At 38.1% G+C, this 19155-nt stretch overlaps 1 protein-coding gene and 1 non-coding gene across 10 annotated transcripts in view; both read right to left on the bottom strand.

Moving 5' to 3' along the window:
* Positions 1-19155, bottom strand: part of CNOT1 (CCR4-NOT transcription complex subunit 1) — an 80028-nt gene that overhangs the window by 11516 nt on the left and 49357 nt on the right. For 5 of the 9 annotated variants that reach the window (XM_045533255.1, XM_045533257.1, XM_045533256.1 and 2 more), the window contains 18 exons: positions 17124-17354; positions 16651-16791; positions 14404-14583; positions 12538-12654; positions 12073-12183; positions 11662-11739; positions 11304-11481; positions 10320-10450; positions 8888-9184; positions 7895-8035; positions 7695-7799; positions 6945-7064; positions 5549-5740; positions 4515-4657; positions 3899-4007; positions 3634-3803; positions 2754-3006; positions 257-505 (listed from right to left, as the gene is read on the bottom strand). In XM_045533255.1, coding sequence (XP_045389211.1) covers positions 257-505; positions 2754-3006; positions 3634-3803; positions 3899-4007; positions 4515-4657; positions 5549-5740; positions 6945-7064; positions 7695-7799; positions 7895-8035; positions 8888-9184; positions 10320-10450; positions 11304-11481; positions 11662-11739; positions 12073-12183; positions 12538-12654; positions 14404-14583; positions 16651-16791; positions 17124-17354 — 2946 coding nt within the window. The remainder of the gene's footprint in view (positions 1-256; positions 506-2753; positions 3007-3633; positions 3804-3898; positions 4008-4514; positions 4658-5548; positions 5741-6944; positions 7065-7694; positions 7800-7894; positions 8036-8887; positions 9185-10319; positions 10451-11303; positions 11482-11661; positions 11740-12072; positions 12184-12537; positions 12655-14403; positions 14584-16650; positions 16792-17123; positions 17355-19155) is intronic. The other 4 variants (XM_045533259.1, XM_045533261.1, XM_045533260.1 and 1 more) reach the window with 1 other exon arrangement.
* LOC123625494 lies at positions 13502-13638 on the bottom strand. Its single transcript, XR_006730514.1, has one exon. It is a non-coding gene; the product is annotated as a small nucleolar RNA SNORA46 (small nucleolar RNA).

The following is a 19155-nucleotide window of genomic DNA, read 5'->3' as shown; positions in this document are numbered from 1 at the left end:
CACCCACACCTGGCCAGCAGTGGACGTTTCTAGCCACCCATTGACAGTGATTCATTCTGTGTAGGAGCAAATCTCATACTACCTACATATCTTCTATTTTAGTCATTACCAACCATTGACCATTAATACACTGAAAAATACATTATGATCCTTTAGGACAGAACATGTTTTGGGCAATGGCTGGGCCTAATAATGTTGAGAACCACTGATGGAGACTTAAAGTGTAGCAAGAATAAGGCAAGAAAGGATTTCAGACCTTGTTCAGCAGATTAATCTTTGTGACAGTGTTGGTGGCCTCCCCTGAGTGTTTCACTAGCAGTGCAATGAGTCGAACAAAGGCATCCAGGTTGTGATAGCACTTGGCTCGGATCATGGTGGGATTAGCAGCAGGATTGTGCTGCTGCTCAGCCTGAGCACGGTAACTGATTTCAACGCACATTTCAGTACACAGACGAAAGAACCTAGTTATGAGATCATCGGTCTTCAGTATTCCTTGCTGGTGCATCTACCAGGGGAACAAAAAAATAGAGACAGAATTAGGTAATACACACAAATAAACTTCATACACCTTTAATTTTCACGCTTAATATTCCCTCATTTGTTCCTATTGTCACATTTCTATTGCTTACATCGCAAAAAATGTCATTAGAACAATTACTTTTCAATTAAGGAACCATGACAGAATTCCTCCAGCTCTAAGTTTAATAGAGAACACTGAAGTTGAAAATTGACAGAGAGATAATAAGGCAATTTTGAACAGTAGGCCACTGCCAAATAATTTGGAAAATAACTATGCAAATGAAACCTACTTTTAGTAACTATCTAGGTCATACTAAGACATTATAGACAATGCATCTTTCCCCCAAGGAGGAAATTATGTAACTTTCACTTTCTTATGGCATGTAAGATAATTTGCTTCTCAAAATATTAAAGATAATTTCCCCCAATTGACTTAACCAATATTTACAAAGCTTTTGAAATTCCAACTAGCTTACCCCCAGAAAAAAAATCAATAATTTATACAGTAAGTAGGTACTAAATGCAAATACCTACAGATCATGTCTAGCTATTTTAATATAATTAACTATTAGGTTAAGCTAAAATAAAGTGGGAAAGGCAAGTTTATTTTACAGAAAGGAAAAAAACCACAATTATATGACATGGACTAGAAGTGAAACATAGCAGAAAAGTTACTTGGCTAGTACACTCCCACATCCCAAAAGATGACGATGGTAACAACAGTGAAATAAGCATTAAGGCTGCAGAGGAAGGAAAAGGTCAGTACTTACTAAACAAAGAAACCAGGCCCAGAAAGAAAACTTGAAGGTTATCTTGAAAATTTTAAAAACAATTTAACTGTCCCCAATAAGCAATAAAGCAGCTGAACTGGTAGGGATATGATAATAATGTGCCCCTAAATGACAAAGGGACTTGTGTCTACAGAGAGTCTGAAAAACAGGGGGAGGAATGAGGACAGTATGCTACGATCAAGAAGGAAAGAATTTTCAAAAGGATGCAAAATGGAACAGAAAAATGTAATGCACTATCTTTTTCAAGAGAAATGGAGAAAAGCAATGAAAGCAAGTAAGCCAGTAAGAAGAGCTGAGACAGGTGCCACATCCATACCCATGAAATAGCAATGATCACAAAGGACAATTTCTTCCAAATCGGGAATCAAACTATACACATGCAGTAAAAGCTTTTCAACAGGGTATGTTTTATAATTCCCTGGATTCTTTTAGAGGAGAAATGTATTCAGTATGATTTACTGAGTAACATTCATCTTGAAAAATAAATCCAATTTCTAACAACTTCTAGAATTCAAATCAGCTCTTCCATATTCAGCTGTCATTTATTTGAAAACAGATCAAATGTGTAATCTTCCTTTGGCAACACACTTAAGTTTTAGTTTCAGTTTGAATGAATCTAATAGTCAATCTGCAGAAGTAAGCAGGTAACTCACCCTGAACAAATATTCCAATAGTTCCACTAAAAGAAATTCTAAGGCCACTTCTGGAAAAGTACCACTCTTGCCAAGTTATACTACAATTAGGCCACATTGGGTCACTATGTCTTATACCCTCAGGTGCTGAAAGCAGCCAGTGGCAATCAAAAACAGAATGCTCAATTGTCCTATGGTTTTCTTCCAACAATTTTTTCCTGTTCATACTATTAACAAATATTCCTATCAAACCTGATTTTTAGCTGGGGGCTTGGTTCCTAACACTTTAACTCAAAGTCCGTTTGCATCAAATTTAGAAAATCTAGGCATTCTAGAAACTACTTCCAAAGGAACATGTTACTATACACTTAAATAGATAAGCATCTTAAATTAGAAAATACAATAAAATGCTCTACCACTTCATTATCTTAAGTTTTTTTGTTTTGTCATACTTTTTTAAAAAAACATGCGCTATTACAAGAATTTTACATATTTACTAGCCTGCAATCCCATCATTGCTGATTATCAAGCTAGTAAAATTACATCTGGCAGTTTCATTACTCATTATCTGACCTATTGTACTTTGTATCTGTGACAACTGAAATGGGATAAACAGAACTAATGGGAGGCAGAGAATGTTGACTTTACTGCTCAGTGATCAATGAGGAGGAAACAGGCTCTAACAATTTAACAGCATGATGACAGTATTTTTGGTTTGCATGAGTATGGAGGGAACTGGCCACAGGTACATAATACTAAATTTTAATATTGGAGGCATCACACCCTACTACTTATGTTGAATAAAAAGCACCTTTCTTTCCAAAAGCTCTACCTGTCCAACAAATGCAGAGAAAGCTTTAGTGCTGTCACGGCCAGCTGCTGCTGAATGGTAGAGATTCACCCATTCCCTCAGAAGATACTCTGCCTTCTCCCTCAGGCCTGGAGGGTCATCATACTCTGAGGCTTGAGATATCCCAGAATGCATCATAAAGTTAGGGCCTCCATGAGCACGATCAATCATTGCTTCATAGTTGGATCGCACTACTTCCATCAGCTGGGGCAATCTAGTACAATAAATCCAGAGTGAAAATCAGTCTACTCATGGTTGTGATTTTACAGACATATAGTTCACAAGAGTGATGTCACTTCACTTTACCATTTCCATATTTAAAACAAAACTATCCTTGGTCTTTTCATATCTGTTTGCTCATGAGGGCACAATATGCAAATGACCTCAGTTAAACTACTTCTTACCCCCAAAAATCTATCCATTGAAATGGAGCTATGCTCAGAGTCAACAAATATTCACTGCTTGCCTGCTGTGGGCCAGGCTTTATGTTACTTCTGATTTTCAATAGTACTTTTAGAAATCTCTGTTTTGTATAAGAAACAGACTTAGGGAGGATAACTTCCCTAAAATCAGAAAGTGTTTAAGTAGCATAACCAGGGCTTAAACTCAGGACTCTGATATCAAGCCTCATATTGTATGTACTGCTCTATACCACTTAGGCTTGGCAGTTAGTTTAAGCTTTCACACTTCAAGGGACAATATTAGGCCTCACCAAAGCATCCCATATGTTGTAGGTAAAGCAGTTACAACAAATATTGTTAGTAATAAGCCTGCACATTCCTTTCTAAAGCTCTTAAGCGACTGCTAAATGCACAGGGGTCCCAAAGCATTTCATCCTCACCCTTCTGGAGCGTTGCCTCTGGAATGAGCATTAATCCTCATAAGGGTTTCAATGGTGTGGAAGAGATCTGCCTCAGTAACATGGGCAACACTCCTTTCATCCACCAGCAGGATTTTGACCAATTGCATAGCAAATGCCACAGCCATGTAGTTTAAACCATTTTCCATTGACTAGCAACACAGAAAATATAATGTAAGAGAGAAACCACTTAAAGCAAACATACTTCCTAAGTTCTTTTGTCCATTTAAGTAAATTCCTTTCATACCTGAGCTAGGTGAAGATCGTACTGCTGCATATTAACCAAATGATTGCGAATTAGCAACTCCACAGCCTCCACATTATATTTATATTCATCTCGACATTCAATTAGGCACCTAGGAAAATTCAGTATTTCTTTATTCATAAAGTCTTAACCATACTGTATCAGAAAAAATGAAGAGCCCATTTTATTCACTGGAAATTTGTTCCAAATTAAGGAAGCCTAGAGAGTCAACTGCAAATTAGTATCTAAGTTTCAAAACAGCCAGTAATGAAGTAGAACAGATAGCCCAGGCTTTCGTTTGAAATTCTAGGAAACAAGATTCCATTTAAGACATTAAAATACAGCTATATGAACACCACTGCTGTGAAATCACTGAAACCTTTTAAAACAGTGCCCTACAATTTACTCCCCAAAACAAGGTACTAGTGTTCTTTATCCATCATGAAGAGAAGGTAGAGACCAGACAGAAAAAAGACAACTATTTAACAATTCTCAGAATTAGGAAGTCCAAATGTCCTATTTATCTTCTAGAAAAAAGGGAAACCACTGGACATAAACAGGGCTACATATGTCAAAGGAAAGCTCAATAATTACTACTCTTCTAAGATTGGCTACAAACCTTGTGATCTGTTTGTTGCACCATGGGGACCCATATGCTCGGCCATCCTGCAGAGCTTTCAGGACCAAGAGGTGGCATTCCCTGTAGCGCAGCAGAAGGTCAGCATCAGCACCACTTGTGGCATCTAGCAAGCCCTCTACAGCCTATGGGAGAAAGCAAGTGTTCAAAAACCATAGAAAACATAGTACTCAGCCCAACTATCAGAGCCAAAAACCAAATCTCAATAAAAACTACAACATGGGCCAGACATGGTGGCTCATGCCCGTAATCCTAGCATTCTGGGAGGCCAACATGGGACGATTGCTTGAAGTCAGGAGTTCAAGACCACCCTCAGCAAGAGGGAGACCCTGAGTCTACTAAAAACAGAAATTAACTGGACAACTAAAAACAGAAAACATTAGCTGGGTGTGGTGACACACGCCTGTAGTCCTAGCTACTCGGGAGGCTGAGGCAGGAGGATCGCTTGAGCCCAGGAGTTTGAGATTGCTTTGAGCTAGGCTGACACCACGGCACTCTAGCCCAGGCAAAAGAGTGAGACTCTGTCTCAAAACAAAAACAAAAAAAAACTACAACGTACCGTCTAAAGCATCAAGATTGTTTTCTCCGCTCTCCAAATATCCTAACACACTCTAAGTTCTGTTTAGTTTAAGCTCATTCTGTGTTCTTCACTGTCATAAAAGGTTCTGCTATCCCTACACAGTCAAAATTCAGGGATCCTCACTTACCCCGTACTATTACCCACATTCTTGGATCAACTTGTCCTCAAAATCTAAAGGGCTATCTTTTAAAGTTTCTTCAATAATCCCATTTCCAGATAATCTTAACTTAAGGAAAAATAAAGACTTCCCACTTTACCATTTGAAACTACCAAGACTACATTCTACTCTGGAGGGAAAAAAATCACCTACTTATAGAACTTGATCAATACTAATTTTTTAAATCTTAGGCATAACTGCTTTTAGGTATGTGAATATGATACAGGTCACCAGATGTTTATAAACCTAGCTTCTAAAAATAACAGCTTAAGAACCAACCTTCTGGAGCAATCCAAGAGCAGCTATGGCATCCCGAGAGTTTCGAGATAATACTACAACCTCCAAAAGACTTCGAAGAGCCTGAGCTTGAGGGTTCATGGCTAAAGTTGGTGGGATGGCATGTAGGTGCTGCTCCAGTTCTGTAATGCACTTATCATAAATCTGTGCCACATCATCTGTTGCCCAAGCTTGCTGTTTTGGAGAAGGAAACAACCAAAAAGAGATAAACAAAAAATTTTAAGATTTTCCATTGGCACATGTACCAAACAGAAGTCAATGGGTATGTTTACTCCCTTTATTTTTCTCCTTTTTTTTCATCAAAACATGAAGAGCCACTTCCATTTCCCCTTCCTTTGGTCTAATGGTATTAGGTGGGGCTGTGCAAGGCAGACACAGGGGAAGGGGTGCTTCACACTTCAGAGTGAAAACCTGGCAGATACTACCCTAATCAAGTGATTGAAGAGAGTACCATTAAAAATGGGACAGACTGATTGAGGGCAGCCACCACTTGTGGCATCTAGTAAGCCTTCTACAGCCTCAGAAAGTAAGTGTTCCAAATCATGAAAATACAGTGCTCAGTCAATAAAGCCTGATAGGCTAGAATAGGAACACAGCATCTGTGTTCCTAGTCTGTGCTATTCCTGTTCTGTGCTATTCCTACCAAAATGCATTACCTCAATCTAGTCATGAGAATACACTGGTCAAAAATCCAAATCAGGCCATTCTAGAAAATAGCCAGCCTATAATCTTCCAAAGTATCATGGTCACGAAAGAGAGGAAAAACCAAAGATCTACACCAGGATGAAATAAGGGAGATTTTAAATTTATGACAACTAAGAGAAATGTATGATTCTAAAATAGGTCTTTTGCTATGCATTATTGCGACAGCTGGTGAAACTTGAATGAGGTCCAAGAATTAGATGATAATAAGGCATTTGTGTTAATTTCTGATTTTAATGGCTGTACTGTGGTCACACAGAAAAATGATTTTGTAAAAAGTACAAACCAAAGGATTCAGGAGTGATGGGGACATCAGGTCAGCAGCTTACTCTCAAATGGTTCAGGGGGAAAATGATTTTCCTTATATTTCCAACGTTTCTGTAAATAACTTTCAAAATTTCAGAAAATCCTATTATTTAAAAAAGGGATTTTAATGGTGTTACCATACAAATTTCTCTAATTAGGCCAAACATTACAATTAGATCAACCTCATGGATTTAAAAAAAAAAAAAAGATCCCCTATATGCCATGCTGATCTGGTACCTATTAACTCAACAATTGTGGCTATTTTTTTTCCCCTGTAGCTTAAGCTCCCAGGAAGCAAGTGATATATTAAATGTCAAAAACATTTAAATTAAACTTTAAATACACTATTAAAACCAAAACAAGTACTTACCTTCATGGGCTGAGCTAAAAATCCTGTAGGCTGACTTAAGTCATTTGTAGGCAAAAAGCCAGGCACATTGCGTGCAAACTCTTCATAAACAGCCAGCTGCTTTGGATCCACACCACCAACCTCGGAAGAAGAAAACTTATTTTGACAGGATTCATTCCACAATCAACAGAAACTTTTTTGTAAGTGCAAAGTTTACATGCAGGTTAAGCACAAGGGTTCTGAGAATATAATGACAGGAGTCATTACAACATATAACAGCATGACTGAGTATACATGTGCACATAAATGTAACTCAGAAGAGGGTTTCCCATTCCCTTGAATCCCGTAAACGACGTATAAATTCATTTGCCATCGGAAAATGCCTCAAATGGGACTGTGCCAGTTCAACTCTCCCTTGGAGCTGGTAAATATTATCAGATTTCTCACCACCTTGTTGAGAACCATAAGCAACCATCAATAAAAACACAAACACCAAAAAATGCAACTAGAGAAGCCCAAGTTGGGAAACATAAATACTAACAGGCCCATAAACTCTTAACAGTACCACTTGAACAACTTGGAGAGGTGAAGGAATCTACACAACTTCCATACCTGCTCAACAGGCAGCCTTTAAGTGAAATGCTATTAAGGTAAGCTGCTTTCTCAGAAACCACATTTAACCCTGCTTTCCTAGTCCCGATACAAAGTTCAAGCAACAAGAACATAAAAAACACAAGATAGGGCAGGGAGAGACAGAGTGCTAATTCTCACTTTCAGCCTGATTTGCTCTGGCATCCGCTCGGCTTGATATGTTAACACAACAGGATCACAGTATCTGCGCCCTTCTTGCCTGGCATGTTTTCTCAGCTCAAATTCCTGCAAACAAAAAAAGTCACTGAGGTTCTTGTTATAAGGCACTTTCTTAAACTAAAAAAAAAAAAAAACTTAAAAGGCAAATGCTGAACACTTACAGTTGCTAATCTCTTGTCCATCTCAGGGCCTGCTTTTTCTACTGCAGTCTTCTGAATAAAACAGCAAGCTAATTCACAATTGTCCTGAGCTAACTGAGCTGCTGCCTGATCCATCATTTCCCTTTGTTGTGGGGAAGCAGTCTATGGAGGGGATGGGGAGGAAAACGATTTAGAAGTTGATGTAGATAGACAGATAAGGTAGTAGGAAATGCAGTGCATCTGAAAGGTGTATAGGTCTGGCTCTACTTATGAATCAGCTGTGACCTTGAAATAGTCGTAACAATCAGCTTCCTCATCTGTAAGATGAAAATGCCCTAAACATCTATTGGTTTGTTATGAACATGATGAGCAATATGAAAGCAGTAAACAAAGGAATCATAAACCATGACATCTGAGATTCAAAACTAGTAACTGCATTACTTTAAGAGAGAATATGTGCTTGTGTGTATACACACATTATCACTTTCAATTATTTTGTACTAGCCTGCTCAAACTGCTTTAATCTAAATTCTTCATGGATAATAGAAATAAGATTGTTAGCTTATTGCATTTTCACTTCTCTCCTTTAGACAGGGTCTTGGTTTGTCACCCAGGCTGATTCTTTAATTTTTTGTAGAGACAGTGTCTCACTATGTTGCCCAGGCTGGTCTTGAACTCCTGGCCTCAAGTAATCCTCCCATCTCAGCCTCCCAAAGTGCTGCAATTACAGGTAAGTCACCACATCCAGCCCTTAATCTTTGTTTCTTTAAACTAACAAATATTAGGGTATCTATACTATTTGCCAAACACTGTGCTGGGGAATACAACAGTCAGCAACAACGTATGACTTTTGGCCTCAGCAAAATTTGTAATTTAAAAAGAAAGAAAACATCAAACAAATATGGTGATTATTTAGTGGTAATGTCCACTGCCACAGGCAAAGGGGGGAAAAACCCTGGCAGACAAGCCGTAATGAATGAGCTTTGTACCACACCAAGGAAATAACCAACTTACACGGAGGGCTGAGGCAAAACTGTTTTTCAGGTTGGTAGATATGCTCATGAGCAAAGGTTCCCTGCAAGTAATCATAGCCATTCCAGCTGTCAAGTTCCGCATCATATGATGAGCTGCTATTCGCATTCGAGATTCCTCAGAATCCAGGGCAAAATCCTTCCTGACTATTTGCTCACAAGTAGTCATGGCAATCTTAATTGATCGATCTACCACAGGATGGACTAGCTCTTGGACAGCCCGTTCAATTGCTTGACGCACACACTGCTTCAACTGTGGATGGGCCTGAAACAAGGGAATCTAGGCAGGGGAAAAAGTAAAATAAGTCAGTAGCTTGGTAGCTTGTTTACATAATACAACCCAATTCCTACTGACAATCACACCCATACACTCATGATTCTGGAAATCACTTCAAGGTTAAGCAAAACTACCAATTTCTACTTAAAATTAACCAATGAAAAATTCTGGAAACAGGAGCTGGGCTAAATAGAGGAGAAGTTATTCAGAATATCCTGTGATACATAATAATAGGTATATATGATTTTTTTAAATTTAAGTTTAATAGGCAAACTGTTATAAGATGCCTTAGCAGCTTAAAGACACATTACTTGCTTCATTAAAATTTACGGCTCAAGTAGTCTCTTAAAAAAATCAACTCCTCTATTAGCTTGTAAAAACACCAAAAGAATCAAGTTTACAGAGAAAAGGCTTCCTACAAAACTATTATTGCTACAAATAATTCCTCAGAGTAGCAAGCATTTTACACTGCCTACTGAAGTCTTTTGCTTCACCTGAAAGATTGTTTCTGATCTTGTATCTTGGGTAAAATTTATGCCCCAATATTTACCTTGGTCTTTTTAACTTATTGGATATGAGGAACCAATATAAACGATGTCTAGTCACTTTGACTATTTTTGTTTTTTTGAGACAGAGTCTCGCTCTGTTGTCCGGGCTAGAGTGAGTGCCGTGCCATCAGCCTAGCTCACAGCAACCTCAAACTCCTGGGCTTAAGCGATCCTACTGCCTCAGCCTCCCGAGTAGCTGGGACTACAAGCAGCGCCACCATGCCCGGCTGATTTTTTCTATATATATTTTTAGTTGGCCAGATTATTTCTTTCTATTTTTTAGTAGAGACAGGATCTCGCTCTTGCTCAGGCTGGTCTCGAACTCCTGACCTCGAGCGATCCACCCGCCTCGGCCTCCCAGAGTGCTAGGATTACAGGCGTGAGCCACCGCGCCTGGCCCACTTTGACTATTTTTAAGAGAGAGGAAAAAGTTGCAGTTGTACTACATAGCAGTTCTAGACCTACTCTCTCGGACATAAGAGTCTACAACCTAGGAATCCAGAGGGAAGGGGAAAGAGGAAGAGAAAGTGATCAAACAGTTCGCTTTGTCACAAGCTAGGAATTGGGGGAATGGAGCAGTGTTTACTTACTGTTGGGTTTAGAGTAATGTGTGGTGCCAGGCCTGCAAGGGAATAGACGTTGATGTCATGGTAGCTGTACTGTGGCTGTGGTGGAACTGTGGCTGTACAGGTGGTGCTGGTAGCTGGTGTCGTAGAAGTTGCTAAAAGTAATAAGAGACAAAAACAGCACATTTGTTCACTTTACTACAAAATTAGTAGTAAGTGGTCATTATCCAGTTAAACTAATTGGATTGTGAGTAGGGAGTGGGGAAGAGATGTCACAGGTCATATCTTTCCCACTCTAAAAGAGATATTCTGTTATTTTAACAGAGATGCAAACAAAGCATTAAAACTATATCAGTGGCAGTGCCCCCAAAGCACAGAAATCAATGGAGTGGTTATGCCACATTAGTGGACCCAAGTCTTATAGGCTTAGATCTATATGACAGATGTCTGTTTTCAACCTAGCCTTTTCCCTGGTTTACACGTGGGGATTCTTGGCTGCTGGGGGCTGAGAGAGAAAGAGAAGTAGATTTATTCTAACCACACCACCCAATCATTCAAAACCTCTACACACACCATTATCATCATCACCACCCCCACCCCCGCCCTCCAATCCTCTTGCTATAGACAAAATAATCCATTCTACCTGGTCTGACCACCTCCAAGGTTGAGAGATAACACAGGCCATCGTGCCACACAATTATTTCTAAGACTTCAAACAACATAAGCCATGACCTGGCCTACATGGGATATGAGGAACAAATGATTAGATCATATCCCGTTAAGAATGCCATGTGAATTGCTAGAGTGGAATCTAACAAGGTGACAAAATGCCCAGTCATTACTAACTTTACTTGATAATTAAGAAGGTTCCCCCCCAAAAAAGGTATACAAAGTTTCAGCACCACATATATTATGTAGTAAAATTATAGTTCACTATAGTCATGGAAATGTACCATTTAAGAGAACATTCTGGCTAACAGAAGGGGCTAGAATAATTAACAAACTTACTTGTGGTTGTAATGGGAGGGAGTTCTTCTGGCTGCTTGACATCTTTCTTTGGAGCAGAGAGTTGCTCATCTAAGTTCTTTAGGCGATCTTTATCCTTTAGGAGGTTTCCAGGTTTTAGCTCATTGATGTCTAATGCAAGGTTCTTGCAGAGGACTTCAATCTCAAACTTCAAGTTTAACTGCATAATTCCAGTATTTGATTAGAATTTTAAAACGAAAAATTTAGTTTTATTCATAATATACTCCACTCTCAAATCAGTTATTATAGTGCTCCCACCAAAATACTCTGCCTGCCTGTACTATAAATTTTAAATGTGAAGGCAGAGAACGTTCCAAATGATAAAGAAGCAACAAATTACCTTTAAGTCATGTTCCTGATGTAGCTCAGCTAATACATTCATAATTGCCATTGTCCAAGGGTTTGGTGGCCTGAAAACCTAAACAAAAGCTAATATGTTAAACAGACCCAAAAAGTATCCTTTAATTTGGATTATTTAAAACAGCTGACCATTTATACCAATGTGACCAAAACAAAACCCTCAGCCATCCCACATATATTTCAGAAAAAACACCAAAATCCAAAACCACTCATTAGAATCTTTCCTATAATTTCACCTAGCCTCTCAAATTGGAAATATGAGTTCCACAGAGGGAAACAGACCTCACCAGCTTTATGTTCGTATGAACTAAGGAAATAATCTATTGACCCTGTGCTGAAACAATCAACTCTTACAAATTAGCCATGGATAAAATTATTAAAATCTACTCACCACACTACGAATGCTAGACTCTAAGACTTTGGCAACAAATGGCACTACATAGAGCAATTCTTGTTGTCCTTTAACATAAGCCTCTAGCAGCAAAGATTTCACATCCAAGTCCTGGAATTGAAAAAATATTTTCAAAAGTTAGGAATATACTCCAAAAGGCCTTTACAAACTACTCAAAGAAAGGTATTTTGCTAAGCTCATCCCACACACAGGAATCCAGGAATCAACATAATATCCAACCCTTGCCTTATCAAAAAGAAGTTATGAAAAAAATCACAGCTTGCAGGCTTTGTTTTTAATCCTAAAATATGCAGGGCCACAAGTGTATACTCAGGAAATCAAAACAAAGGCCAAAAATCTTAGAAAAACCCAATAATCATTAAAATAGTCCCAAAGTCAAGATTTTGACATAATATGGTGCATAAACATTCCCAAACTTTATATAAATCCTCAGTTAAAACTTACAGTGTGTAAGATGGGTTTATTTTTAGCTAATGTGATCATTCCTAACCAATGTCCCAAGTTCTTAAGCAAAGAACGATCTGAGAAATTGGCCGCAGCTTTGTCAGAAGTCAAGAGGACCTGAAACAGTAGAAGATTAAGAAAGATGAGAATGAGCTTATGAAAAAAAATTTTCAACTAAATCTTTCCGAATTCTATTATTCTACCCTAAAAAGTAAGCCATCTTTTTCTTATACCAATGAGGTTGAAAAAAAAGCCATTTCTGAGAACATGCCCCAAAGCAGATCAATTCCATATGTCACATCATTTTGATGTATTCATTACCCAACAGTGCCATTTTTAACCTTTAAAAATATTTATATTTTATTCTTTTTAGTTAGGTAATACAAATACATTGTACAAAACCCAAAAAATACACAAGGTTAAAAATGTCAGGTACCCTACCACTGAAAAGTACTTTAAAACTCTGAAAACTTTAGCTAGCTCTGAGGCACAGACTCAACTGCAAATCTATTTTGATGGGTTAAATTCAATTCAAATGAAGATTACAGCTATGCTTATAAGTCCTTCAAGGCAACAGGCATACAGAAGAACATAACCAACATAGCCACCTATTGCAATCTTCAGCATATCCAAGTCATTAACACATCTCTGGAGTCAACTAAGAAACTTTCTGAAATACAGCAACTATTGCTTACATAGTTCTTTTAAAATTTGTAGAAAAGACAATCCATTTAACTGATTATCCAAGTTCTTGCTTTTCTAAGCGACAAAACCATCAAAGGAGTGTTTTGACTGCGGGCACAGACAACATATATACACCCATCTACTACATGGTACCTCTAAATTTATGACTATATAATTTTTATCTGAAAAACAGAGCTTGAAACTTTTGCCCCAGAGTATGTGGGAACTTTCATGCATCCCAACCATCCTTGCTATATCAGATAACAAAAGCTGAGTATAGTCATGTTCCTTAACTCCATATAGCAACAGCAGAATGGTACAAGTCAGCTGTGCAAGAGAAAGAGCCAGGAATTCTTTTGCACTACAGCGTAACCAAGAATGGGGAAAATTCCCATCCACAGGTTTAAATATAGTGCTGGTTCCTAAGCCAAGTCCCAAGTTATGCAGGAAAAAATGATTAACAGCTGTATGCTGGTTCACACTGTTTTCTAGTGAAGATTTTCTTCCTAAGAAATAAGGGACAGTTTAGAAATTGAAATACTTGAATTTTATTGAATAAGCATGAGCTCATTAAAAAGTTTGACCTTAAAATCAGCAGCAAAGAATCCTAGACAATAGATATTCCACAAATAAGTCTAGAGTCTAGGGACATCTGGCACTTGACTACAAGATACAAATGAAAACATTCACTATAGTATTGTTTATAATTAAAGTGATTAACAACCTAAATGTCCAAAAGCAACATACATCCCTACAATGATTTTCTAAGACTATCTTTAAAAAGAAGGACTACATCCAATAGTACATCATGAATAAAAATGCGGGGGGCGGGGGGGGGGGCATGAAAAGATGCACAGAGGGTGATGCCATATAGAAACACTAAGCACTACTATATTGTTTGTGTGTAATAGATAATAGATGGTAAAGTTCTAAAGTCATTCATGGAATGATGAAAACAAATTTTCAAAGTAAGTACAAACTTTAGTTCTATATTTATAAAACCTAGAGAAATTTCCAGATACCTACTACAGATGACATCAAATGATATATAAATAAAAAATATATATATATTATATATATTTTATATATATAAATATATAAAAAAGCACAAATTCTACCTATACAATCAAGTATTTACAAATCAAAGCAATAATTAAACAAAATACAAGAACCAATTCTTACTTTGATGTTTCTGTAGGTCTCATTCAGGACCATCTTGTTAAATTCAGGATTCTTCAGCGTATCAAGGAAGTTTGAATATAGGCTGTGAAAGTTTGGCTCAATACTGACTCTCTTCATAACCAAATACTGTGAGACCCAAGGCATAAATTCTTCTTTCACAGTCTCCTTTAGCTCTTCAACCTGGCCAATCAATATGACATGGGAAGCACAAAATTACACAATGATAAAATGAGGTTTTGGTTTCTGTGCAACAGACTACAGCTTATGACTTTTTGCAAAATCAACTAGATGCTAAAGCAACATGCTTTCCCCCTATCAGATAGATGCTATGAAGAACAGTATGCTCAGATTCATAATCATATCTCAAACTATGGGCAACTGGGACTGAAACAACTACGGCCATTTTTAGCTTTAAAATTATACATGTAGGCCAGGCGTGGTGGCTCACGCCTGTAATCCCACCACTTTGGAAGGCTGAGGCAGGAGGATCGCTTAAGGCCAGGAGTTCCAGACCAGCCTGTGCAACACAGCAAGATCCCTCTACAAAAAATTTAAAAATTAGCAAGGTGTGATGGTGCATGCCTGTAGTCCCAGCTACTCAGGATGCTGAGGTAAAAGGATCGCTTACGCCTTGGAGTTTGAGGTTGTAGTGAGCTATACGATTACACGACTGAACTCCAGCCTGTGTAACAGAGTGAAGAAACCCTCTCTCAAAAAACAAACAAAAACACCAAACATGCAATCCCTTGCCCCTAACCTTAAGTTACTAAATCTACAACCTGCCATTAACAGATCTAACAATAGAACTATATTTTCCTGAAATTTCATCTCCAGGAAATCATCTTTAAGTTTTCCAAAAAGGATGCTAAAGGCCTCAATTTTTTCCCCAGGCAATTGTGCTGGGATTTTGAAAGATGGACTTGCATTACATCTTAAAATCCACTTGTATAAGCCGATCTTATTAGCTAACACTGGCATTTCCAAGTACAACTGACCCTTGAACAACACAGGTTTAAACTTCTTGGGTCCACTCACATAGATTTTCTTCTGTTTCACAATTCCTGAGACAGCAAAACCAACCCCTCCTCTGCCTCCTCCTCAGCCTACCCATGGTGAAGATGATGAAGATGAAGACCTTTATGGTGATCCTCCTAATAGTAAATATATTTTCTCTTCCTTATAATATTCTTAACATTTTCTTTTCCCTAGCTTACTTTATTGTAAGAATACAGTATATCATACATAAACCATACATGTTTTTTTTTTTTTTTAATAAGGCTGGTCAAGTGGAGCAGTGGGATTGGAGAATGAACAAAGGAATCTGTAACTGGTTGTGATCAATTAGTTGTAAACACCATTGCACTCGGACCAACCCATACAAAATGTTTTAAAGGACTGTTTATGTTATCAATAAGGTTTCCAGTCAACAGTAGGCTATTAATAGTTAAGTTTTTGTGAAGTCAAAAGTTATACCTGGATTTTCAACCACGCAGGGGGTCGGCATCCCTAACACCCACATTGCCCAGAGGTCAATTATAATGTTTTGGCAGGCCGGGCACAATGACTCACACCTGTATTCCTAGCACTCTGGGAGGCCAAGGTGGGTGGATCATTTGAGTTCTGGAGTTTGAGACCAGCCTGAGCAAAGAGGCAAGACCCGTCTCTACTAAAAATAGAAAGAAATTAGCTGGATAACTAAAAATATATAGAAAAAATGAGCCAGGCATGGTGGCGCATGCCTGTAGTCCCAGCTACTAGGGAGGCTGAGACAGAAGATTATTTGAGCACGGAGTTTGAAGTTGCTGTGAGCTAGGCTGAGGACACGGCACTTTAGCCCAGGCAACAGAGTGGGACTCTGTCTCAAAAAAATAAATAAATATAATGTTTTAGCATGCAATCTGAGGAGGCAAATACCATTCTTTATGCTTTTCACAATGTCTACCTCAGTTATTAGGATTTAATAAATACTATGGATATTCTCTGGGAGAAAATGAGCATGACCAAAAGAACAAATGAAACCTTCCATCACTGAACACTGTTTACTTCAATAGCCTATAACTCACTGCAAAACACAACATTAATGTCTACAAAAACCACAACCACTAGTTGGATATCCACATTCCCCTTGCTTTGATCCTATTATCTCTACCTTACTTTTAAAGTGATTGTTTTTAAAAGGTCAAAAATATATCCTTCTACCCATTAGGAAAAAGAAAAGAGGACATTTATAACCTATATCATACTCACCTTTTGTGTCATATTCGACTGTGAAAGATTATTGAAGATAAATGCAATTTTCTCTTGGATATTTTCTGGGGGTTCCACAATTCTCTCAGTTTGATCTGTGGCCACAAGCAATGTATCTATATTTGTAGTATTAATAGAAGGCTAAAAATAATAATGAAGTACATAAGGCAAATAAGTTCAAATAACTCCTTGAAAAAAATCCCAGAAAAAAGAATGTATACAGATTCTGTTAAGAGTAAAAAATACACACGGTATGTTTGTGCACTGGAAGTATGGGCAAGAATATATACTAAACTATTAATAGTGCCTGCTTCTGAGAAATACAGGAAGGGTAGATACAACAGAATGCTGGTCTTTATGCTTTTTAGTAGTCATGTGTTATGCTTATAATAAAATTATAATACATGCTCACTGCTGGATATATTACAACATAACAAATCATCCTACAAAAGAAAAAAGATAGACCTACTTACTGGCACATCTTTCTTAAAGCTGACTCCAGTTGGCCTGGTGACTGTAACTGTTTTAGCAACAGTGGTGGTCGTTGAGGTGGTTACCATAGTGCTAACCTGACCAGCAAGAGGAGCTTTTGCTGGAACCTGGGCCTGAGCCTGTGCCTGAGCCAGTGCAATACTTCCAGGGGTTGTGATAGACCCTTGCATTTTCACAGGAGGATCTCTGGACTGCTGTCCATACTCAATATACTAAAGAGGCAGGGAGGAAGAAACACGTTAAAAGAATTCTTAACAGAAATTGAAAAGTTTGAATTTTATGCCCCTCATTTCTGAGAGGGTAAAAAATAATTTCACAGTACTGTTTTGGCTCATCTACCTCGCTTACTCCTTGCCCCATCCCGGCACTAAAACAGACGTGGCTACCATGGATTCCTTTGAAGATGAAAGATTAGTATGTTGAAGCATTTATGAGAAGTAGTTTAGCAAAACGACTTCCCCAAAACAGGAACCCCAAATATCTGCATATATCTTTAAACCCTTTGATAAATGCAAACTTTAAAAATCCTTAAAAATTTATAAACTCTTTTATATTGGACACTGATGAATAAGAAACCTAAGGCCTAAAGAACACACTGCAGTGTAAGTTGTATCTCCCTGAAGCTGTTGCTACAAAAAATAAAAAATACTATATACAGTTCAACCAACTGAAGGGTAAGCCACACCAGTGATGGGTATTATAGGGTAGTATTATTTTTTTCATTTTACAGACCTATAATAAAAACACACACACACACACACACACACACACACACACACACACACACACACACACACACACACGTTAGAAGGCTGACATAGTGTTCCCGGGGCTATTTGAACAGTCCTTTCCATAGCGAAATTAAAATTACCATCTATGCAAACAAGTTTTACTTTCAGAAGAATATTTTAAAGTAAGAAAGAGACTCTCTGGGCCGGGCATGGTGGCTCACGCCTGTAATCCTAGCACTCTGGGAGGCCAAGGTGGGTGGATCGCTCGAGGTCAGGAGTTCGAGACCAGCCTGAGCAAGAGCGAGATCCTGTCTCTACTAAAAAACAGAAAGAAATTAACTGGACAACTAAAAATATATAGAAAAAGTTTGCCAGGCATGGTGGCACATCCCTGTAGTCCCAGGTACTCGGGAGGCTGAGGCAGAAGAATTGCTTGAGCCCAGGAGTTTGAGGTTGCTGTGAGCTAGGCTGACGCCACAGCACTTTAGCCCAGGCAACAGAGTGAGATTCTGTCTCTAAAAAAAAAAAAGAAAGAAAGAGAATCTCTGGAGAAAGTATAGCCCTTTAAATTGACAAAGTACAGAAAGATAAACAATGACCTCTCTCTGTCTCTATTTTGCTTACAGTGTGGCTGGGGACCAGTTTTGTGTGACCACTCCCTTCTCACTTGCTCTCTAGTCTTTCAGTCTCCATATTCCTGGCTCTGAATTCCTTTCAATCCACTCACTTGAATAAATACATGCCTTCCTCCTACTCCATTTTCTCCTAGGTTAAGTCATTGCAATAATCCTGCTCTCCTAATAAATGCACAAGGATGAGGTAGAAAGTGCTAGACTAAAATAAAATATAGAATTTCAAGTAGATTCAAATTTCAATCTTTCTGATTCCTTCAAATATGATCTTATAAAATCATTTGTCTACCTTATGAAAAAAATAAAGTTAACAAAGATTATTCAACTTTCCTGTTCTATATAAGCTGACATTAACCAAAAGGTAAAGTCAAAGCTATGAATAATGTTTGCCACTCAAGCCAAAAATCAGTCTCTAAAACAATGGTTCTTAATTTCAAGAATGGCAATCACACAAAATGGCTTAAAATGTATATTCCCTGGGAAAAGGTCCCCATGAACTGCATCTTGTAAACAAGCACTTCAAGGGAATCCAAGCAGGTGATAAGAAGGTTCTATTTTTAAGAAACACTGGTCTAAATCTTATGTTTAACAGCTTTGAACTGTATAACATTTAAAGCAAAGGAAAATTTTACTGATTCATAGTCAAGACT

Source organism: Lemur catta, chromosome 20 (assembly GCF_020740605.2).
Source record: "Lemur catta isolate mLemCat1 chromosome 20, mLemCat1.pri, whole genome shotgun sequence".
Classification (NCBI taxonomy): domain Eukaryota; kingdom Metazoa; phylum Chordata; class Mammalia; order Primates; family Lemuridae; genus Lemur; species Lemur catta.
Note: the sequence above shows the minus strand (reverse complement) of the source record. Positions and strands in the feature narration are given on the sequence as shown.